This window comes from Pelobates fuscus, chromosome 2 (assembly GCF_036172605.1).
Source record: "Pelobates fuscus isolate aPelFus1 chromosome 2, aPelFus1.pri, whole genome shotgun sequence".
Lineage (NCBI taxonomy): Eukaryota > Metazoa > Chordata > Amphibia > Anura > Pelobatidae > Pelobates > Pelobates fuscus.
In genome coordinates this window covers 362661549-362687347 of record NC_086318.1, presented here as the reverse complement: position 1 = coordinate 362687347, position 25799 = coordinate 362661549, and the positions used below count along the sequence as shown (strand labels likewise).

General features: G+C 41.1%; 1 protein-coding gene across 1 annotated transcript; it reads right to left on the bottom strand.

Moving 5' to 3' along the window:
- Window positions 1-14810: 14810 nt before the first annotated feature.
- On the bottom strand, window positions 14811-25318 carry LOC134586344 (heme-binding protein 2-like). Its single transcript, XM_063441812.1, has 4 exons — window positions 25190-25318; window positions 24250-24379; window positions 15134-15296; window positions 14811-14982 (listed from the first exon to the last, which is right to left on the bottom strand). The coding sequence occupies exons 1-4, from the start codon at window positions 25316-25318 to the stop codon at window positions 14811-14813; spliced, it is 594 nt and encodes a 197-aa protein (XP_063297882.1).
- Between the last annotated feature and the right edge of the window lie 481 nt (window positions 25319-25799).

Below are 25799 nucleotides of genomic sequence, written 5' to 3'. Positions count from 1 at the left end.
TTTAGGAGGTACAAAGAATTTTGGGATATCTAGTTAAGGACTGCAAGAATCAGTCTTGAAAAGGAGAACAGCCAAGGAAGTCAGTCTTGGGGAGGAGAGTGCAGAAAGCAGAAGTGCTCTGGGTCAAGGTGGTGAACTGAGAGACCCAAGATGATTAATTGAAAGACACTGTCCCAAGATGAAGCCATTTTTTTGTGTATATCTGTTGATTATGGACTGGATGTGTTTACAATGTGTATTTAAAGTCTGAAACAGTAACCTAAATCAATAATAAAAATGCATGTATCTATACACCTGTATTTGTGTCTTGTCACACATTTCCTAAAGAATAAACTTGTAAAAGAGTTATAATTTCTTTCACATGTTTAGGTTAATGCAGCCTCCTGGTTTCACATGTGGGCATGTGTATGTGTATATACACAGTCCATATATGTATATGTATTTAGTCCATATGAAGAACTTTACTGGACATATATATTTTATGGCAATAAGGACAGTTTTTCTGACTTGACCTGTGAATGTGTCTTCAAAATTATGTAAATGATCTGCCTTTAGCATCTTGACACCTACATCTCAGGCAGAAGTTACCAAGACATATATGTTAGATTGATATATGTATCTGATACTATTTTTTATTTTTTTTTTGTGCTTTGTTTGTTCGATCTCTATCCATGATAACATTGTCACTTCTGAGTTTTTCATATAGATAAACTCTTTATAAAATACTCATGTTGGCTGCATTTGAATTACATTAAAATTCTATTTCAATCAAAACAAATCAAAATACAACGTAAAGATTACTTTGTCGTATAAGCAAAACCGAGGTCGATAAAACGTAACAAAAGGGTAAGCTTTCAATGTCAATTATGGACAGCTGTCACTAGCAAATGCTGTGGGCAAAGGTCTCATTTCATGCATTGAGCAAGTAGTTTTATGGAGAATCTAGTGGAATTATACATAGACATCAGTGTTGCGCTCATGAGCGTGAGTTCAACAGTAAAACGGATTCCTGACAGATACATTTTCAGAAGCTGATTAAAATCCCCAAAAGGAAGATGGTGGTGCCCATAATAAGAACTTTGAGTATCTCTTGTTTGCTACTTCCCCAGTTGCCACACACTAAGGAGATGTCACTTTTAGATGTTTGAAACATATGTAAAATCCTCGAAAGTGAGCAGAGCCTTTTTTAAAGGGGGAATCTAACTACCATAACCACTAAATCATACTGTGGTGATTATGGTACCAGAAGTCTGCTGGTGCTTTCACCTTGTAAGGAGTCTAACAATTTGTGAACAGTTTTACACTTACCTGAGTGCCAATGGTCGTTTTTAGGCTTCACAATTCAGCTAAAGTGGCTCTCATTCCACTTTCGCAATATTAAATTTTTACAACTTTTAACAGCATTTATGGGTTGAAAAAGAAGCATCGCATGAAAAGGTTTACATAAATTACACTTGATTGTGGATGTTTTATTTGACTATGAAATTTCAAGAAAAGGGAAACTCCCTCTTAAAAGGTGCAAGAGATTCTTGAACTTCTTGGCATTCTAATATGATATTAAATCAAAAAGATTTCTATAATATCTGCAGGCTACATCGCCACAAAAAACACTTCAATGTAATTGGAGATTTCGTCTGGATCATTGTAGACACAGCATCCAATAAATGATTCATCAAAAGTTTTTTTCTGGGAAATCAACATGTACGATAGAACTTTTCCAAGTCTTTTAAAATCTGAATCTACAGTAGAATGTTCAAAAGACCTGAAAAACAGCAATTGCCCTTTAGTTAAAGAAGAGGTGACTTATCTAGTTAATGGAAATATATAAGGTGTGATTAGGTTTTGATATAAGGTAATATACTTGTCATTTAATCAGTAACATAAAATTATTCTATGTACGAATGTGAAGACTGTTTCTTACCTAATATATAAGGACTTTTCAGTATACGTGTTATGGAAAACATTGGAGATTAACGGTTCAGGAGCATCTACTGTAGGGGGCAGGAAAAACGACAAGGTAGTGTTTGCACCTTTCTTTAATGGAACAAATATCATAAAAGGTTGTCCTGTCTCCACTGATATACCTTTAAGACAAACATAAGAAATTGAGATTGCAATTTTACCATCCTTTCATTCCTTTCATTTCTACAAATACATGCCTATGTGATCTCTCTCAATCTCTAAGTCTTTTTACTTTGAGTGTTTTCTCCTCTCATTAAAGATTACCCTGGTTTTTATACTATGTATGGCTCTTCTGTTGTTTGTCGGGAACACTCTTTATATAAAAGGTTTAAATACATTTAGAGGTTTTTGTTTAGTTTTTTTAGATTCATGTCCGTTCCCCCCCTCCTTTTTTTTTAGATCTGCCAGCATTAGGATAATCTCCTCTTGATACGTATTCTGTCTCTATTGAGATCATCAGTTATGATGATCTTGGTCCAATCCAATGCTTCTCATGGAAAAGAATTGGGGACCTACAGCCTAAATGCAATTGCTTTATGATGAGAAGAATTTAATCCAATGCTTCATTACGAAAAGAATGAACAGGCTATGACATCATCATGCGGAAGTGCTTATGTATTGCCTAGCAAAATGTAAAGATGAATTTTTAAGGCCAGTAATATTGCCATTATGGTACTGGAATGTCCTCAATAGGGGATTCTCCTTTGTAGCTGTATTGCCATGTTGCCTTAATTATTTTTGAAACTATTTATGGATAGATAATTGATGTGTGGAGCCTAGAATTATCTGCTTCCATATTTCAGAATGTATTTTAAAGGGTTAATCCGAGCATTTTGAGTGTGGGGACCTTTACTGTTTAATATGCCCTATTAGGCACGACAGAGAAGGTCCCCCTCGCCCCTTGATTTGCAGAATAACCAGGAAAATAAGCATTTTACTTAACTTGATTCCAGCATCAGGCAATGCTCCTGGCACTGATCTTCCATGCCTCCTCCGATGTCTCCGGTTCCACTCACGGCCCAATTACAGGCTTATCATAGATCAGCCTTTGAGTGGACTGTTTCATTGGATCAGAGTACATGCTGGCTTTGGCCAGCAAGAGGAGGGAGACCGAGAAAGAAGGGAGGAGCAGAGAGGGAGGGTTAAAAAAAAACAAACCAAACTATGTACACCAGAGAAAGGAGAGAGCTCACATTAGGATGTAGGGAGAAGCAGTCTCCCCCTTGCAAATGCTCTGCTGCAAATGGAAGATTTTTATGTCTGTTGGGAACATGCAATCACAGAGTTCTGAGCTGCCAATGCCATGTGCACTGGGGTGCAACAATATCTCTGTATGTGCAGTGTTTCAAGCAGAAACACTGCACATACATCATCCTACCATTTCAAATCCCCAAAGTGGTTATGGTAGTTGTGGTGCTTACACTACTCCTTTAATGCATCATGGGCTGACCAATGGTCTGGTTAAATAATATTAGATACAGTTAAATAACATTTCATAAGTCTCGATAAGGACTTTAAAATTGATATATTTCGGGGGCGGAGCTTGACCTGCTAACTGAACAGTCACATGTTCGCAGAGCTCCCGCTGTTCTCAGCTCATTCCCCACCGCAAATCGCAATCACACGACTTACCCAAGCACCAAACTGCTCTACCCGAGACAGGGGAGAGCTGGTGTACCCTCCGATACCTGAATTATGCGATTCCAGCACCGGGAACCTGAGCTAGCTAGCCGCGGCCTGCAGATGGCGGAGATTGGGGGAGACGGCCGCTCTCCTCGTCTTGACACTGGCGATGCGGACACAGCGACATACTACCTCTCCCCTCCCCCCCAGGGACCGGTGGGGGTGATCCCGGTCCACTCCAGGGAGGCAACCCTGCTGCACGGGACAAACGAGCAGGTACTGATCGAGCACTACCCAGCAACGGAGAATCGAAACATGGCAGGCGCCACGTGCTCTCACCCACACTGGGACCTCGAAGCCAGACTAGACAGCCTGTTCACAGCCTTCTGGAGGAAGCTGGAGAGTAGGCAGCAACAAGCACTGCTACCTACCAAGACAGATCAAACGCCTCATACACTGCCTCCCCGCTCCAGTGATAAACCCACAGTATCCAAGATACAGAGGGACAGAAAATGGCGGACCACAAAACCTGGCTCCCAGCACACACGGGCCACGCACCGGAAAACAACCAAGCTTCCCAGCATGCGAAAGACGCCACAAAAAGCCACAACCAGCCTGCCACAAGCCGACAGGGCTGCAGCACAGTGCCTGCTTTACAAAGCAAGCCGGTCTCTGAAGCCACACAGAAGAAGCTGCCGCTCCTCCACAGCCGGGCTTCCACAGTGACCCCTGAATGCAGACCCTCACCTGGGAAAGCAGCAAGGCTCCATCAAGAGACTCTCAGGGCTGGGAAGCGCAGAGCCCCCACATGGCATTGGATGACCTCGAGGCTGAGTATAGGTACCATGGATACACCCCCAGTGCCCACACCTTGAGCCCAGAACCACTCCAGTTTAACCCAGTGTGCTACCATGCTCTTACCCTCAAATTGCCATAACGAAACTCAAAGCCTGATTTACCTGGGGGGCCTCCCGGGGAACATACTCATCTACCACAGTGCTATAGTCCACAAGCTTAAGTCATGAAAGACAATCAAACACTAGCACTGTTTTCATGTTTACACGTATGCCTCATGCTATATTATAAAAATGTGCATTGTTTTTTCTCTTGCTATGCCTTTATAAGTCACTGTAGACTGTCATAACGAGTGCATATGCTTTTGGGGCAATGCAACCGCAAATGTAACTGTCTAACCTCTTTATGCACGCAAAAATAAAGAATTAAAAAAAAAAAAAATTGATATATTTCCAAGAATAGAGATGTGGAACTGCACTCAATCCCTTAAATAATGAGTCTGGGTGCAACCAGGCCAGTCTCAGTACCAGGAAACCAGTTGCTTAGTGAAACAAATGTAGAAATGGTCAATAAACAAGGCTTGATAAAGACCATATTGGTCGAAACATTGCGATTTTGCTGTGGGTTCAATAAATGGCCTTTTTCTTGAATTCTGGAGTGCCTGGACCTTTTCTACATTTGTTTCGGTAAGATTGAGATAAACCTGAGTAAGCTGTGATCAAAGCCAACTTCCATAGAAAATAAGGGTCTTATTTTGTTTTAATAAGTCTTCTGGTGGGCATGTTGCTTGGAAAACAATGCTAAGGCTGTATGGCAAACTGTATGCATTTTTCAAAATAAACACAATTTATAATGACATTTTCATGTTTAAGAGTCAACATTATTTTAGCAGCTGCTAGCACTGAACTGCAAGGACTGATTCCTAATTTATTATCATACACTGCATTTATATAATTATGTAACTTGTTTTTCTCTGATTTCTCACTCTCCAATCTATGAATTATTTCTTTGGTAAAAAAAAACAAACAAAAAAAAAACTATGAGGAATCTGTTTACTAAACTGGGAAATTAGGTCACTTTAGTTTAACTCAGTTCTCTTCTATTTCTTCTCGTAAAATTTATATGAGAATTGTTTTATTGGCTATCAGCAAAATAAAAAAATGCATTGAAATCAATGGTGAATTCTATTTTTAAATAAATTTAATTACTGCTGTAACAATACAAAAATTATTGCAACTGAGAAGCAGCTAACATTCCTTGCTGTAAAAACAAAACAAAAAAAAAGACATTGCTAACGGAAGAATAGGGTTTGGGGAATCAACAACTGTACTTGAACACCTCTGCGAAGCTCAAGTCACTGGCAAGCTTTCTATAGAGCTCTCCTTTGCTTATAGGTGATGGAGAAACCATCTTATGCAATTAAGTGGGAGGAGATGCAATGTACATTCTCCGCAGATCAGTGGCAGACAGTGATTGGCTCACTGGGAAACTAGCAGGATGCTTTTATTTAAATGGTACATGGTCCCTAGTAGACTCGCTTACATATACCCAGATTCATCACCCTTATGCTGGTGCTACTACTACATGTCTTTTGCAGCTGAACAAAAATTGGTCCATATTGACGCTCTGTACATAACCTTCGTAGACATCCCATTTCAGATGATTTCTAAGCTACAAGAAAGCAAGACGTGATGTCACATAGGCTGCTAGGCTCCTACCACAATTTCCATGGGGTTTTGTTTTCTTCGGACCAGTACTATACAAGGTCTTCTACCCCTCAATCCCGTGGGTTCTCCTTAATGGTTTTCCCTTTATTGTCCTACTCTTTATGAGCATGGCAACATGTGTACCATCATGTTTCCTCACACAGGGGACCTTTGTTGTGGTTGATCCTACGTATGGAGTAATACCGCTCATGATTATCCCTTATTTTATGTACAAAAGTTTATGCACAATTGTTCATGCCTCGGCACTGGTTAGTTTGGGCATTCCTTTGTGTGTACAATTCTTTTTAAATGCTTGAGATAGTGTATATGCTTGGTCTGTGTTTTATAGGGTCTGGGGAGAGATTTATGGTTGGGGTGTCAGGGGAATTTGATTTTAAAAAGGGAATCCAGTTGCAATTCAGTCTTTTGCTAATAGTTGAATTGCCATACGAATGGCAGTTCTAATTTGGATTAAATTAAATTTGCCTTAAATGAATAGCCAGTTGGGTTTCGTATTTAAAATTTTGAGTTGATAAAGCCAAATTTGGACAACAAAATTCCTTTCTGCATTTAGCAAACAGACCAAATAAATCGCATTTGCAAATATGAAAGTCACCATTTACAGTACATGTACATCTCATTAGACTTTCCTGACTAGCATGTTTTAAACAATACAATTTAAGGAACAGAAATTCAGCTTTACAGTTTAAAATCCAGATTTCTGCTATATTAACAATATTAACGACTCTTCTTTGAACCCCTCTTTGGGTAAGATGCTTTTTCATATTAAGGATGGTTAAGAAATAATGCCAATAAGCTTGTCCATGCTCTAGTAATTTCCTGCATGGATTATAGTAACCCTCTCCTGATTGGTCTTCCCAAAGCCGTACTGCAGCCCTACAGTCCGTAATGAACGCTGCTGCTAGACTGATTTTCCTCTCTAGTCGTTTCACTCACACCACACCCCTCTGCCAGTCCTTACATTGGCTTCCTGTATGCTATAGGAGTCAATTTAAGGTACTAACTCACACCTATAAAGCACTGAATAACTCTAGCCCCTCTTATATCTCCTCACAGATCCATAGGTATGTCCCTTCTCGGTCTCTCCGCTCTGCCCGTGACCACCTCCTGTCCGTTGTCTGCACCCGTCCGGCCAACTCATGCTTGCAGGACTTCCCGCGGGCGGCTCCCTTCCTATGGAATAGCCTGCCTACCGCCATCAGACTCTCCCGTAGTCTTGTATCTTTTAAGAAGTGCCTTAAAACCCATCTCTTTAGGAAAGCTTATGGCCTCCAAGACTAACCCCTACCTCACATACCTGTCTCTTGCCCTCTCCTAAAGGGCAGCCCACCTTATTTGATTGCAAATTCCTGTCCTAATGTGTTTTACACCCCACCTCCTATAGAATGTAAGCTCGATTGAGCAGGGTCCTCTTCAACCTATTGTTCCCGTAAGTTTTCTTGTAATTGTCCTATTTATAGTTAAATCCCCCCTCTCATAATATTGTAATGTGCTACGGAATCTGTTGGCGCTATATAAATGGCAATAATAATAATAATAATATAACTGATATTACATTTTGAACAAAACATGGCAGATACCAAACCTTTTGCATTTGATCCCTTGATATACTGGTTGAGACGAGAAAATCCATTGTCAATGTCATGGTCATCATGACTCCAATCTAAATCGGTTGTTACCCAGTTTGTTGGCTCATACGTTCTATGCTCAAAATTCTGAAATCCAGACAGAGATAGATAGAAAATCATTACTGTAATGATAATTATGTTTTCTGTGCAGGTTTTTTTTCTTGGGGAGAGTGAGCTGATATAGAAAGATAAAGATATAGAAATACTACTTTGCAGTTATTATATCAGGCTGTAACTTGCTTATCTTCCTGTTGAAACCATACTTATTCTATTAGGTTTTATCATAGCTGCATTTATGCCCTATTGGTCATTTGTAGCTTGCCCCCCCCCCCTTCCTCTCTTTAAAAGTTAAAAATTATTTAACACTTACCTGAAATCCAGCGCTGAGCAAAGGTCCCTCTCTCATCACCTTCCTCTATTCAACATCATGGCAGCACCGGTGCTGTCCAATCACAGGCTTCTCATAGATTGGACTATTTTGCCGGCTCACAGCACATGTGAGCACTCTGAGCTGGCAAGGGGAGAAGGGAGGGAGGGAGTGGAGGGTAGGAATTTGTAAAAAAAAAACAAAAAAAAAAACTTAATACATGGAGGTGGAGGGACCACACGGATGATGGAAGAAAAGGGACTGGTGAGTATGATTATCACGTATGTTGCCAGCGCCCTGTTGGCTGCCTATGTCAAGTGTGCCAGTGGTGTAACTAGCCCCAGGCTCACAAGTGCAAATATCTCAGAATGTGCAGTGTTTAAAGTAGAAACAGACAACTAGTACTATAACCCTTTATGTATTAGTATGCCGAGTCTCTCTGACATAACAGTCCCCAAGCATGAAAAAAATTAATTCACTATTACTAAATATATGCATGTACATAGGGTGGGTGTCTTCCATAATCTTGTCCTGTAATAAAAATATATTTTTTACTTACCTAATGCAGCATGGTCCCATTGACTAGGCATCCTTGTAATGGGAAATTGAATACATATCACATTCTATCAAGCTTAAATACAGCCCTTCAGTTTGTATTCTTTATAAATGTCCCAATACCTTAAAAGGTTGAGCCCTGTTGGTTGAACAATTTGTAACACTGACAGTAATAAAGAGTGCAGTAAGACAGAGAAGAACATAGCTTCCAGTAATAAGCATAACCTTTTCATTCCCTTGACAGATACATGACACACACAGGTCTTTAGATTACATAATTTTATGGTACCCAGGTTAAGTCACACTATACAGCCCACTTACACTATATTTCTTTACCACTCGATACCTGGGACACTTTGCCCCTTTACAGAAATGAGGAGTCTGGTACCCATCAGAAGCTTCTTTTTCAGCTGTTACCCCACTGCCCCACACACAGAGGAAGCTCAGCACCAGGATTCGTAGTGTGTACATCTTTACAGCTTGATACCCAGAGCTTAGTGCCAGGAATGGGCATGTATTGTTCTTTTATACTGTATGTAGGGGGTGTCACAGAAACTAACCAGTGCATTGCTAGACAAAATCTCTCAACTAAACAAGATGTAGAAATGAGGATATCTTATATTTCTTTCTTATGGCAAAATTAAATCTTTTAATAGGCACCTTGTTTTTTGTACTGTAAGGTAATTATAGGGTATAGTGTACCTCCTGATTAATGAAATGGAAATAGAACAAGTTATAAATCTGAATTGTTAGTGTAGGACTAACATAATAACGTGGCAGGTGAGTATACACTTAAATGGCCATTGGAGTGATATTAAAAAGCCTCCAGTTATTTAAATGTGCATGGGGATTTGGGATTGTGAGCAAGTAACTTTTTCTTTGTTTTTTATTGTGTATATTGAGACTGATGTGTACTATAGCCATTGCTGCTGCCCAGGAGTAGTGGGAGTTTGAGCGCAGGACTTAATTTTGTAAGTTTGCATTTGCGTTTGTATTACACAACCATGTTACAGTGCTGCCATCTACCACATGTGTTCCCTATAAAGGGTTAATAAGTGTGTAGGGGTTTAGAGAAATACCCCTCTCAGCAGTGGCGTACACATGACCCATGGGGCCCCGGTGCGAAAATTGATCCGTGGGCCCCCCCCAACCCCCCGCGCTTACTCTGGCGGGCCGGGGCCGCAACACATTGCGGCGGGCACCTGGTCGCAGGGGTTGCAGGGCTGCGAATCCTGCGACCGCGGTATGTACGCCAGTGCATGCAGATGCACACACACTTAAAGGACCACTACAGACACCCAGATCACATCAACTCAATGAAGTGGTCTGGGTGTCAGGTCCCTCTAGTTTTAACCCTGCAGTTGAAAACATAGCAGTTTCAGAGAAACTGCTATGTTTCACTGAGGGTTAATCCAGCCTCTATTGGCTGTCTCACTGACAGCCGCTAGAGGCGCTTCCGCGATTCTAAGACACTGAACGTCCATAGAAAAGCATTGAGTAATGCTTTCCTATGGGCGGTTTGAATGCGTGCACGGCTCTTGACGCGCATGCGCATTCGGAGCTGAGAGGCGGAGGGATCCCCTGCACCAAGGGAGTCCGGCGCTGGAGAAAGGTAAGTGCTGAAGACACACACACACTCACGAACAGACGCATACACACTAGCTAACAGACACACACATTTACTGACAGTGACACACTCAGCGACAGACATACATACACACTCACTTACAAAACATACACTCTCACTGACAAACACACACTCACTAACAGACATCAAACAGACTCACTAACACACACAAACACACTCAGTAACATACACACACAGTAACACACTCACTGACACTCACTAGCAGTCACACACTCAACAGACACACTCACTCACTGACACTAGCAGACACACACACACTCACACTAGCACTCACACTAACACACACAAACACACTCAGTAACAGACACACACAGTAACACACTCACTGACACTCACTAGCAGTCACACACTCAACAGACACACTCACTCACTGACACTAGCAGACACACACTCACACTAGCACTCACACTAACACACACACAAGCACACTCAGTAACAGACACACACAGTAACACACTCACTGACACTCACTAGCAGTCACAAACACTCTAACACACACTCACACACACACACTAACACTTACACACACACTCACACTAACACTTACACACACTCACACGTTTTTTTTTTTTTATTTAATCCCCCCAGCCTCCTTACCTTTTGGAGTGCTGAGGGGTTCCCTGGGGTCCAGTGGTGCTGCTGGGCTCCTGGGGGGGCCGGTCACCCGGCGGGCAGTCAGGCTGGCGGGCGCGCGAGGGAGCACTCTCCCCTGAGTGCTTCCTCTTCAGCTCCCTCGCGCGCCGCGTACTGATACCGGCGCCGGAAGATGACGTCATCTTCCGGCTCCGGTATCAGTGCGGTGCGCGAGGGAGCTGAAAAGGAAGCACTTAGGGGAGAGTGCTCCCTCGCGCGCCCGCAGGACCGGCCGTGGGGTGACAGCAGGGCCAGCCTCGGGGGGCCCGGAGGTGGCCGGCTCTAGGGCCCCCCAGGAGAAGAGGCTGGCCAAGTGGCTACAAACCGGGTCGCAGGGGCGGCCGGGCCCCCTGGTGGGCCGGGCCCGGTCGCAGCCGCGACCCCTGCGACCCTGGTATGTACGCCACTGCCTCTCAGTTTCATTAGGGATTTTACCTTATAGCTCAAAACAGCAAAGTGAATTGTTAGTGTAGAACTCATCTAAAAAGGTTTTGCCTTTACATGGCAGGTGAGCTTACACTTAAACGGCCACTGGAGTGATACCAACAAAACCTCTAGCTATTTAAATGTGCATGGGGTTTAGGATAGTGTGCAAGTAACTTTTTATTTGGTCTTTATTAATCTAGACCATGGGTAGTCAACCTTTTATTACCTACCACCCTCTTACGTATCTTTTTTATGGTAAAATACCCTCCCACCGGTGCTGCATTAATTCAATTTTTGTAGCACAAGTGCAAAATTACTTTCAGAAAGGTTTTATGGTTTTATTAAAAAAAAAAAATGTACTTAAATGTATTTTTTTCATCTCTACTTCCTTTTCTTTTTTTTTTCCTTTTCCTTCTCTTTTCTCCTTCCTTATTGCAATCACCAGCATGAAGGCTGAACTATGTAGCCCAGTTTATTATTAGTCAAAAACAAAAAATAAAATGGAAAAAATGAATATCTATATATCAGGGTGTCACGGTTCTCACCATAACATCCAGAGGGCCATAGGTGGTCGCCCCAGAAGTGCCCAACAGGGGATATGAACCTGGATCCTTATGTGGCCTGGGCCTGCTATACTGCCTCTAAACCACAGCAGATTCTGTCCTTTTGAATATGTTCTATCAATGTTTTTTTTTTTCATTTATTTAATCTATATTCATTTTCATTGTTTTTTCTAAAACAAAAAAACATAACTACACAAGACATGAATTCCATAATATTCATACACTTATATAACATTTTTCTCCCCTATTCTAAAACCTCACATTTATATTATGACATTATCTCATTTTGTTAAGCGGGGTTACATATAGAACAACATATATGTCAGGCAGGACAGCTCCTAGAGAGGTTAAATATCTTCTCGACTAATCCTTGGGTTATTTATTATCATGTTCACACAGGGATCCATTTTATCCATGTTATCTATGTTCTATCTGTGTTATTCCTGGCTTTGACTGCAGCACTAGGGGGCTAGACTCCATCTGTGGCTGATACCTGTGCTTCATCTGAGGCAGATCGCTAATCAACCGGTTATTTAAACACTGCCTTGCCCTGGGAACTTTGTCAGTTCTTTGATTCTGATGATCGTGTGTTGTTCCTGTTTTGTCTCCTGAAAAACTGTTCTCCAGATTGACCCAGGCTCCTGACCTTGGCTTATCTTCATTTATCCTGACCTCTGGCATCCTCTGACCTTGGCTTACCCTTGTTTATCCTGACCTCTCGCATCCTGTGACTTTGGGTTCTCCTCGACAATCCTCCTGCTTGTGTCCTTACCTGTACTGCGACTTGGAGCTAGATCCTGCACAGCCCCGTGCATAGACTCACAGGCCAGGTGGCTTCTTATCTGGTCACCTTGGTCTGTGTTTATTTGCAAGGGTAAGCACAAATCTCTGCCTACTGGACTCCCACCTCAGGTAAGACCCTGACACAGGAATCTCTTTTTTTCCTTTCTCTTTATTATCTCCTCCTCAGTCCTTTACTCATTTTTCTTCTTTCTTTTATTTTACTTTAAATAAACCAAGTAAACAGAAAATAACAGAACTTAGCTTGCCAAAATTCACTATCAGCCACTCTAAACGCCACGCTTCTTCCTGTCCCCGCTTTCACATCGAGTGCATCAACTCCCCTCCTCTTCTGGCGTGTTTCATCGCCCCTGTCCATACTGATCAGGAGTGCAGATGTGCGCTCTTCCTTTTAGCCATCAAGAGAGATTGAGCAAACATAATTTTTGTGAGGTCTCCCTCGAAGACTGGGGAAAGGTGCACTCCTGTGCGGAGCATGTGGTTTTGCTGGAGAACCGAGTTTCGCAGATAAAACCCACCACTGCCCACCATGAAAGCTTGAATCGCTCACTAGCGGACAGTAGAGAGCAGCTTGACGACCAATGATTCTAGACAAACTGAGCAATACATAAATTACTCACTAATATACATATCATAATTTAATCTCAATTTTTTCTTTAATGTGCGCATTTATAAGTACTGGGCAAATACATACATAGCTTTTGTATCAAGACCATTTGTAGTTTACAAACTGCACTGATGAAACACATCACACTGAACGCAAACAATCTTAGTTTTCTGTTTTTTCCCTACACACCTTTTCCTGCTTTGTTGTAGCTTACTATACACCACTAGTTCTAGTGCTCTATGTTCAACACACAACCTTGATAGTACCACTGCTTTACCATATGTATGTACCCTGCTGACACACAGCACTGTATTAGCCAATTCTCAAACTTTATGATGTATGCTCTACATCTCACATGGAACTACTGCCGGCATGGAATTATAGTTCTTGTCAACCACACCAAGAAGTATCATATTTGAATTACTTATGTCTATAGACAATATTTTCCAAGTCTAACATTTTTAAAGTTAAAGTTGAGCATGCAAAGAACAAGAGGTTAACTTTCAGTTGTGACTTTCCCCCCAGTGTGTGTTTATCAGAGAGGTATTCTGCCTTGCCATTTGTAGGATCCCCCAATCTTCATAGGTTGGTCACATGATCTCTCAGTTCTTTCATGGATTTCACCTGCTCATCCAGGTAATGAGTCTCCAGAAAGTCACAGAGATGGGGGTCATTGGGATCCATGGATAGTTTGTGCAGCTCCAACAGGGACTGGTTAACATTCTTCTACAATTGCAGGGCTCACTCTAGAGCTTCTAGACAACTCCCCCATTTATTATGGTCTGGTTTCTACATATCCTGCATGAATATACACTTGCCGCCTTGGTTTTCTAGTTCATCAATTTATCTGCATGCTCATGTTCTTCATGGGTCTGGTGCAGAAAGTACTTTGAGATATTTTTTAGCGCCACGTCATTACATGTAAAGTAACAAGAGGATGGACAGGTACCCATAGAACACATACACAGACTCACGCACACACACACACAGACTGACTCACCCCACATAGACTGACCCATACACACAGACTGACGCATATACTGACCCATACACTGACCCCCTCACACACTGACTGACCCATACACACACACACACACACAGACTGACCCCTACACCCATACACACAAAGACTGACCCATACACACAGAGACTGAACCACCCCACACAAACTGACACACACAGACTGAACCCCCACCTCCACACACAGACTGATCACCACACACAGACTGAACCCCTCCACACCCATACACACAATTTGAACCCCACCCATGCACAGACTGAGCCTCCCCCTCTCACCCCCCATGCACAGGCACAGATAAAAAGGTTTTAGAAGTTAAAGTTGATTGTGAAAGTTTTATTTGATTATGTAATTTCAAGAAAAGGAATAACTCCCTTTAAAAGGTGCAAAATATTCTGGAACTTCTTGGCATCCAAAAATAAGATTTAATTAATAAAATTTCGATAGTATATGCAGGCTATATCGCCATAAAAAACACTTCAATATGTCGGGAGCTTTTATCTGGACCATCATAGAGACAGCATCCAATAAATGAACCATCAAATGATTTTTTCTGGGAAATCAACATTTTTTGTAGAATATTTCCAAGTCTATAAATATCTGAATCTACAGCAGATCTCTGTAAAGTCCTGAAAAACAGCAATTGCACTTTAGTTAAAGTAGAGACGACTTATTTAAAGTTAATAGAAATGCTTTAGGACTGATTAGGTGTTAATATACTAGTAATTAAATCAGTAATATAACATTCTTCCAAGTACCAATGTGAACACCATTTCTTACCTAATATACAAGGACACTTCAGTAAAAGTTTCATGGAAAACATTAGAGATTAATGGTTTAGGAGCATCCACTCCGGGTGGCAGGAAGTATGATATGGTAGCGAATTGGCCTTTTTTAATTGGAACAAATAACATCACAGGTTGTCCTGTCTCCACTGATATACCTGGAAGATAAACATAAGAAACTGAGATTACAATTTTACCATTCTGAGGATCTGCCCATTATAGCCCAGCTTTCATTTCTATTTCTGAGTATTTCCTTATCTCATTAAATATTACCCTGGGTTTTACACTATCTATGGATTTTTGTTGTTGCTGTTATTAGTTCTTCAGGTTGTTACCGGTCGTATTTTGCTATGACTTATTTGTATTGGCTAGCAAGTTTGGACACAAAGACCATGAAATCCCTTTTCTAAAAGAAGGTATAAAAATAAAATGTGAGAATGACAGCCTCCTTCTGCAATCTGTAAATTCAGTGTGAATCTCACATTTTACAGAAAAATTTACTATTTGCAAATATCTTCCAAGTCCGTTGTATCTAGGTGAAATCGCCAACAAATGTATACTAGAAGATGTATATCCTGAGCATCATATGGATGAGTTAAGTGCACACGCAACTGTTTTGCAACAAAATAATACTTGACGCTTTCCGCAACAGTATAGTAAAATATTAAAGGCACACTATAGTCACCAAAACAACTTTAGCTTAATGAAGCAGTTTTTGTGTATAGATCATGCCTCTGTTTTATTGCTCAATTCACTGCCATTTACGATGGTCTTGATCCAATTCAATGCTTCTCATAGAAAAGCATTGGGGCCTAAATATAAACAGCTTAAATATAATTGTTTTTTTGTTCCCTCTAATATTCATTTACCAAATCCTTTTTTACAATTCATATCCTTTTTTTTTTTTTTTTTTTTCTTTATTCAACATCATGGCAGAGTAAACAGCACATTTATTTTTTCAAGATATAACAGGTTTGGTACAAGTGGATAGATCTTTTATAGCTAATCTGTGCATGCTTAGTTGAGCAGTGATGATATGGTTCTTAAGTTACAGGCTATGCAAATTAACGTCAGGTATAGATTTCTCAACACTGCTTAGATTTAAATTTAACCACCAGGGGGCAGCGAGTCATATCCTTCTCATAAGTGTTTTATAAGAATAAAAAAATGTTTTAGTTATTTCACATATTTTGTACATATATTTTAGATTCTTAATACGAATTAATCCTTTTTTTAGCTAAAACTTTTTTATTCTGTAATATCAAACTATTGAACCTTCCTCCTTTAGCTATTATTAAGCATGTATTAAGTTTATATATTGATTCTCTTTTTATAACTATGGTGTAAAGATCTATTAAGTCTGCCTATAATATCCACCTTGCACTTTTGATCTATCATTAAAGGAACACTATAGTCGCCTATATAACTTTAGCTTAATGAAGCAGTTTTAGGGTATAGAGATCATGCTTCTCATGTTTCACTGCTCAATTCACTGCCATTTAGGAGTTAAAACACTTTGTTTCTGTTTATGCAGCCCTTGTTACACCTCCCCTGACTCTGATTGACACAGCCTGCTGGAAAAAAAAACTGGTTTCACTTTCAATTAGATGTAATTTACCTAAAACAATTGCATCTCTTTCTCTGTAAATTTAACTTTAATCACATAAAGGAGGCTCTTGCAGGGTATAGCAAGCTATTAACATAGCAGGGGATAAGAAAAACTAAATTAAACAGAACTTGCAATAAAGGAAGGATAAACTTTAGATGACTCTTTACAGGAAGTGTTTCGGAAGGCTGTGCAAGTCACATGCAGGAAGGTGTGACTGGGGTTCATAAACAAAGTGATTTGACTCCTAAATGGCAGAGAACTGAGTAGTGAGACTGCAGGGACATGATCTATACACCAAAACAGCTTCATTAAGCTAGAGTTGTTTTGGTGACTATAGTGTCCTTTTAATAATTCATCTAAACTTATCCCACTAAATTATCACCAAGCACTTTATATATTTGTATTTTGCCTCCAAAAGTATGTTTAAAAAAAGTCAGCTTTCAATATTTTCCACTTTAAATATAACGTTATAAACAAAAAAATAAGTATCAAATATGTAATATATTGTAATGTACATATTTATTCATTAAGGTAATATTTACCGTTGTCATTATGTAACATAGCCACAATTATACAGTATACTCATATACAGAATTATGATACTCTTTTTCTTTTATTTGATGTATTTATGATTGGTATGATCTATACAAATTGCTGCCCGAAAATCTGTATAAGAGTCGGAATGTTAATGGCCGCTGGAACGCATTACGATACGCATGACTGAGATAACGGAAATGACGTAACAGCATTTTACCCGGAAGTCACCAACATAAGAAGACTAGTGTTGTCGCGAACCCGGAATTTTCGGTTCGCGAACGGCAAAAGCGAACTTCCGCAAATGTTCGCGAACCGGCGAACCACGCGAACCGCCATTGACTTCAATGGGCAGGCGAATTTTAAAAACAACAGGGACTCTTTCTGGCCACAATAGTGATGGAAAAGTTGTTTCAAGGGGACTAACACCTGGACTGTGGCATGCCAGAGGGGGATCCATGGCAAAACTCCCATGGAAAATTGCACAGTTGATGCAGAGTCTGCTTTTAATCCATAAAGGGCAGAAATCACCTAACATTGACACCTGTCCTCAAAGCCCAGCCTTGATACACACTGACACAGAGCAGAATAGAGACTGTTCCCCCTACATAGGGTCACTTGGCAGATATGGATTGACACCTGTCCTCAAAACCCCTGATACACACTGACACAGAGCAGAATAGGGACTGTTCCCCCTACATAGGGTCACTTGGCAGATATGGATTGACACCTGTCCTCAAAACCCCTGATACACACTGACACAGAGCAGAATAGAGACTGTTCCCCCTACATAGGGTCACTTGGCAGATATGGATTGACACCTGTCCTCAAAACCCCCGATACACACTGACACAGAGCAGAATAGGGACTGTTCCCCCTACATAGGGTCACTTGGCAGATATGGATTGACACCTGTCCTCAAAACCCCTGATACACACTGACACAGAGCAGAATAGAGACTGTTCCCCCTACATAGGGTCACTTGGCAGATATGGATTGACACCTGTCCTCAAAACCCCTGATACACACTGACACAGAGCAGAATAGGGACTGTTCCCCCTACATAGGGTCACTTGGCAGATATGGATTGACACCTGTCCTCAAAACCCCTGATACACACTGACACAGAGCAGAATAGAGACTGTTCCCCCTACATAGGGTCACTTGGCAAATATGGATTGACACCTGTCCTCAAAACCCCTGATACACACTGACACAGAGCAGAATAGGGACTGTTCCCTGTCCACAGAGACCATGATACACACTGACACAGAGCAGAATAGAAACTGTTCACCGTCCACAGAGACCATGATACACACTGACACAGAGCAGAATAGGGACTGTACCCCCTACATAGGGTCACTTGGCAGATATGGATTGACACCTGTCCTCAAAACCCCTGATACACACTGACACAGAGCAGAATAGAGACTGTTCCCTGTCCACAGAGACCATGATACACACTGACACAGAGCAGAATAGGGACTGTTCCCCCTACATAGGGTCACTTGGCAGATATGGATTGACACCTGTCCTCAAAACACACTGACACAGAGCAGAATAGAGACTGTTCCCTGTCCACAGAGACCATGATACACACTGACACAGAGTGTCCGCGTGAAATAGGGCCGTGAGTAATGACGTCACGGGTAGCCTGCCCATAGTATCGCATAGGGTGGAAGAGCTGATAGGACATCTGAAACGTATTGGGATGGAGATGCTTAATTGTTCTCCAAAATGCTTGACACCACCCCATAGTGAATCTCTGCAAACTTTAATACCATCAGAGGAGGAAGAATGTGGCAGCCCACTGGGATTATTCGAAACATTTCAAATTGATGATTTTCCAGACCCTGGGGTTGACATTAGTCCAGATTTACATCTTGTGACCCATGAGGATGTTCCAGGCACTACTTGTGAAATAAAGACAGATAATAAAGTGAATGATCCTTCTCCTTGGGACTTGCACCCTGTCGTTGAAGGTGGAGTAGGCAATGGCAAGAGCATGCTGTGGGTAGTCAGTGCAAACACTCTCTTCCCGGTGAATAATGAGGAGACTAACTATGATGACGTTATTTGCGTTGAAAGTAATGATGCCAGAGATCTTTTGAAACCATATGGAAGGAACGAATTGGTTAAAAGAAAGGCAAGAGACCACCTGCATATAGACAAGAATACGCATAAGAGAAAGAAGAGAACAGGTGAAAAAGAGAAGCTGCAGACTGCCTATCTGCAAATAGTTGAGTTATGTCCTGAAGATGTCCGTGTTACCACAGTGCAGACTTTGTTTGATACACTACTGAGGAGAGTCAGTGAAACCCCAGATCTTCACGTATTGGATGAGTCGGTGCGTGGAGTTGCAGAGAACGTAGAACAAGAAATATTTAAACTTTTCCTGTGTACTGACAGCAGATATAAGAATAAATACCGAATCCTCCTTTTCAATTTGAAGGACCCTAAAAATCAGATCCTGTTCCGTCGTGTGGTCCTTGGTGAAATCACCCCACAGTGTTTGGTTCTAATGAGTGCAACGTAAATTGGCAATGTGCACTGGAACAGTTCTGCAGAGCACACGCTGAAGGAAGGACTGACAGAGCCGCTTGAAGACAAGTAACTGCTATTCAATCTATAACAGTGAAAAACAAATTTTGGTTTTAAAAGCACGCTATAGAGACACCAGATATGATTGGCAATGTGCACTGGAACAGTTCTGCAGAGCACACACTGTAGGCCTGAGACACCCGCTTGAAGACAAGTAACTGCTATTCAATCTATAACAGTGAAAAACAAATTTTGGTTTTAAAAGCACGCTATAGAGACACCAGATATGATTGGCAATGTGCACTGGAACAGTTCTGCAGAGCACACACTGTAGGCCTGAGACACCCGCTTGAAGACAAGTAACTGCTATTCAATCTATAACAGTGAAAAACAAATTTTGGTTTTAAAAGCACGCTATAGAGACACCAAATATGATTGGCAACTGTCAAAGCACGCTGGAACAGGTCTACAGAGCACACGCTGAAGTAGGCCTGACACCCAGACGCTTGCAGACAACTAACTGATCTTCTATTACAGTGAAAAAAAATGATTTCTTTAAAATGTAAAGCTTAACCAATTGTTAAAACAGATATGAGTGGTGGCACTGGGCAAGTAGGCACAGTATCCAATGTGAACCTCACACAGAAGCTGGCAGGCAGGCAACTGCTCTTCTATTACAGTGGAAACTAAATTTTGGTTGTAAAAGCACGCTATAGAGACACAAGATATGAGTGGCAACTGTCAAAGCACGCTGGCACAGGTCTGCAGAGCACACGCTGAAGTAGGCCTGACACCCAGACGCTTGCAGACAACTAACTGATCTTCTATTACAGTGAAAAAAAATGATTTCTTTAAAATGTAAAGCTTAACCAATTGTTAAAACAGATATGAGTGGTGGCACTGGGCAAGTAGGCACAGTATCCAATGTGAACCTCACACAGAAGCTGGCAGGCAGGCAACTGCTCTTCTATTACAGTGGAAACAAAATTTTGGTTGTAAAAGCACGCTATAGAGACACAAGATATGAGTGGCAACTGTCAAAGCACGCTGGCACAGGTCTGCAGAGCACACGCTGAAGTAGGCCTGACACCCAGACGCTTGCAGACAACTAACTGCTCTTCTATTACAGTGAAAAAAAAAATATTTATTTTAAATGTAAAGCTTAACCAATTGTTAAAACAGATATGAGTGGTGGCACTGGGCAAGTAGGCACAGTATCCAATGTGAACCTCACACAGAAGCTGGCAGGCAGGCAACTGCTCTTCTATTACAGTGAAAAAAAAATATTTATTTTAAATGTAAAGCTTAACCAATTGTTAAAACAGATATGAGTGGTGGCACTGGGCAAGTAGGCACAGTATCCAATGTGAACCTCACACAGAAGCTGGCAGGCAGGCAACTGCTCTTCTATTACAGTGGAAACAAAATTTTGGTTGTAAAAGCACGCTATAGAGACACCAGATATGAGTGGCAACTGTCAAAGTACGCTGGCAGGGTTGTGCAGGGCAGACGCTGAAGGAAGGCCTGACAGAGCCGCTTGAAGGACACTGACTGTCTGCTATTAGCTTACACTGGAAACCTTTTTTCTTTGTAAAAGCACGCTAAAGAGACACCAGATATGATTGCCAACTGTCAAAGCACGCTGGCACAGGTCTGCAGAGCACACGCTGAAGTAGGCCTGACACCCAGACGCTTGCAGACAACTAACTGATCTTCTATTACAGTGAAAAAAAAAGATTTCTTTAAAATCTAAAGCTTAAGCTATTGTTAAAATAGATATGAGTGGTGGCACTGACTGTGCAAATGGGCAAGGCATCCAACCTGACACAGAAGCTGGCAGGCAGGCAACTGCTCTTCTATTACAGTGAAAACAAATTATTTATTTAAAATCTAAAGCTTAACCAATTGTTAAAACAGATATGAGTGGTGGCACTGACTGTGCAAATGGGCAAGGCATCCAACCTGACACAGAAGCTGGCAGGCAGGCAACTGCTCTTCTATTACAGTGAAAAAAAAATATTTATTTTAAATGTAAAGCTTAACCTATTGTTAAAACAGATATGAGTGGTGGCACTGGGCAAGTAGGCACAGTATCCAATGTGAACCTCACACAGAAGCTGGCAGGCAGGCACCTGCAATTACATTACACAGGAAAAAAAAAAAAAGCAGCCTGATGTTATAGCCCTAAAAAGGGCTTTTTGGGGTGCTGTCCTTACAGCAGAGATCAGATGAGTCCTTCAGGATTGTAGTGGACACTGAATACCCTAGCCTAGCTATCAATTTCCCTATCTAATCAGCAGCAGCTAAACTTTCCCTCCTCTCACTAAGCATGCATCTTCCGAATGAATCGAAAATGGATGCTGGGAGGGAGGTTGGAGGGTGTGGAAGGGAGGGAGTGCTGCTGATTGGCTGGAATGTGTCTGCTGACCGAGAGGCACAGGGTCAAAGTTTGCCCAATGATGACGAATAGGGGGCCGCGGCGAACGCGAACACGCTAATTTCGCCGGGAACTGTTCGCCGGCGGACAGTTCGGTACATCACTAAAGAAGACTGAAAACGATGCTTGACTCGCATCGCGTCTCCAATTAAATGGAGATTTGCGTGCGTAGATCAAAGCCCAAAACCAAATTATTCCCCTATTAAGGGGTTATATATAGCAGGATGGGTCCATGCAAGAATTTCAGACTTTTTCACCCAGTTGAGGAAGCCATTGGTGAAACGCGTCCTGGGAACAGTAAGCATAAGACTCTTTATGGACTATTGCCGAATAAGTGTTTTTTGAAGCTAAATAGTTGTTTTTTATGTGATAATGAAGTATTTTTACTGCACTTATGACACTTCCTGCTTTTTTAAAGAAGGAATGTGGTCCTTAACCACATGTGTGATTTGATTTGAGCCTAACTTATGGCTTTGGGCTTGTGAGTATTCACTTTACCACTCACTTAAATTCATATTGGATGAATGACAATATTGCACCATATCTGTCTTTTCTCTAAATACAAACAGTAAAGAAAAACTAGAAAACAGCTCCTAAAGAAGGGAAAGGGTTGCCTTAACGGACCCTAAGGCGAACTCACTTGAGCTGAGTTTTTAGCTCAAAAATTGAGTTTTTTTTTTCTTGGCACAACAATATATATAACAGTTGTATATATAGTCTGCACTATTATGTGTATCTGTTTGGTTTTAAAGCGAAATTATTTACATACAAATACTACTGAATAGTGAACCCTTTAAAGGGACACTATAGTCACCTGAACAACTACAGCTTATTGAATTTGTTCTGGTGAGTAGAATCATTACCTTCAGGCTTTTTGCTGTAAGCCCTGTCTTTTCAGAGAAAATGCAGTGTTTACATTACAGCCTAGTGATAACTTCACTGACCACTCCTCAGATAGCTGTTAGAGATACTTCCTGGGTCATGGCTGCCTAAAATACATCCAAACATCCAGTGTCTCCTCCCTCTGCATGCAGACACTGAATGTCAGGGGTGGCGGTCCGGTGACCGCGACCCAGTATGCCTGATCTTGATAGTAGGAGTCACATTATCAGGGCCTGGTGCAGGCTAACCGCACGCCCCTGGTGTTGAGCACCAGCGTTCCACATACCAGGACCCTGATGCAGCTTCTGCGGATCCCAGGTGCCAGATGACCATAAGCAGACCTCCCAGGATCTGAATAGGGAGGCTCTGCAGCAGATATGTATCCAGTACTAGAAAAAAGGCAAGACTAGAATAGACACCAAACAAGAAAACAAGACAAAACTAGGAGAAACCCAGAACCAGAGAAGGATAAAAAGCAAAACCCAGAACATTTACACAATACATAAGGGAAACAAGAACATGACAAGGACAGGGCAGGACATGACAGGACTGTACATGAACTGGGAATACAAGACAAAATAAAACAAGACAAGAGATACAAGGCAAAACAAGAGGAGACATAACTAAGTACTATATATGTAAAACATTGGAGATTTAGACATACATAAATGGTAATAAAAGTAAGATTTTACTATCTTTAGGGAGGCCAAGGGGGCTAGATAGTGGTTTTAACACTATAGGGTCAGGAATACGTTTGTGTTCCTGACCCTATAGTGCTCCTTTAACCCCGTAAGGACCAAACTTCTGGAATAAAAGGGAATCATGACATGTCAGACATGCCATGTGTCCTTAAGGGGTTAAAACAACTCTTATTTGAACCTCTTTAAGTAAGATGCTTTTTTATATTAAATATGGTTAAGAAAAAATGTCATACATTTCAATTCAAATTGATGTTAACAGATAAATTGGCTTAAAGTTTTGTGTATGTCATGAAATGTTTGTATAAATGAAAACTAAATAAAAAAAAATTATATATATATAAAAAAAAGCATAATGTCATACAGAAAACTGATATTACATTTTGAAGAAAACATGGCAGATACCAAACCTTTTACATTTGATCCATTAGTATACTGGTTGAGACGCAAAAATCCATTTTCAGTGTCATAGACATCACGACTCTTATCTACAATAGTCGTTATCCAGTTTGTTGGCTTATACGTTCTATGCTCAAAATTCTGAAATCCAGACAGAGGTAAAGAAAACCATTACTACAATGAGCAGATTAATTACTACTATAAGTATTCACTTCTACAGTGACCCTTTCTTTATATCATACTTGCTTCCTGTGTTTTCTGCACTAGTTTTTTATTGGGGAGAGTGAGCACATTAAAAACCACCATTCCCAGTGCTGCACATCTGGTGGCAATGCCCTAATCTCCAACCCTTTTGGAGACAAGTTCACACCATGCTGACCTCCTTGACCGCAACCACCTTACCCTTCCAACCTACAATATATCTAACCATGCTCCTGCAAGATGGTCTCCCTAAGCATCTGCAGAAACTAATGTACCATGTCAATGGGGGAAAGAGATGGGAATCTGCAAGAGACCCAGTGAGAGTTGTGCGCAGGATAAAGTGATGAAATGTGTCGTTGTGTACATTATTTAATGTGACTATGTATCTATGTAATGTCGCATGAACATGTTGCACCTCCTCCCCTTCCCTCCCCCCTTTTTCCTTCTGTAATCCCCCTCCCTCCCTAGTGTACGAAAAATAAAAATTTGTCAAATCTGAAAACAAACAAACCACCATTCCACGTAATGCATAGTTACTATCCACACTAAGGCAATCTAATGTAGTAAATTATATAGTTACCATAGATATAGAGATATCACTATGTAGTTACTATATCAAGCTCTACATTGCTTATTTTTCTGTTAAGACATGCTTATTCCTATTAGGTCTAATCATAGCTGCATTTATACCCTATTGGTTATTTTTACCTGAGCCCCTCATTTAAAAGTAAAAAAATATTTAAAACTTACCTGAGATCCAGCGCTGGGCAAAGGTCCCGTGCTGATCACCCTCCTCCAACCAACATCATGGCAGCACTTGCGCGGTCCAATCGCTGGGAGCTGGCAAAACGGTCCAAACACTGAGAAGTCTGCAATCATTTTGCCAGCTCCCAGAACATGCTCACACTCTGAGCCAGCGAGGGAAGAAGTAGGAGGATGGGATTTTTTAATTTAAAGCTGAGAGGTAGAAGGACCATACAGAGGATGAACAGAATGGGCGGGTGAGTAAGATTTCCCTTGCAGGCACTCGGCCTGCAAGGAAGAAGGTTATCATGTCTGTTGCCAGCCTGTTGTAAACTGCTGGGATCACAAGTGCAAATATCTCACAATGTGCAATGTTTGAAGCAGAAACACTGCACATCCAAACTCCAAGAACCATAACCAGTTAAGTATTAGTAGGCCGGGTCCCTTTGGCATAACAGTCCCCAATCATGAAAAAAAAAAAAAATTCACTAAAACTAAATATGCAAGTATATGGGGTGGGTGTCTTCCATAACCTTATGCTGTAATACAAATATATGTTTTACTTACCTAATGCAGCATGGTCAAACTATACAAAAATAATCCTCATCTTCTGCTC

Coding starts and splice junctions, on each gene's coding strand:
- LOC134586344 (XM_063441812.1), bottom strand. CDS start 25,318: ATGATTGCAGACTTCTCAGTGTTTGGACCGTTTTGCCAGCTCCCAGCG. Junction 24,380..25,189: donor TGCCCAGCGCTGGATCTCAG/GTAAGTTTTAAA, acceptor TCTGGATTTCAG/AATTTTGAGCATAGAACGTA. Junction 14,983..15,133: donor GAAGTGTCCTTGTATATTAG/GTAAGAAATGGT, acceptor GCTGTTTTTCAG/GACTTTACAGAGATCTGCTG.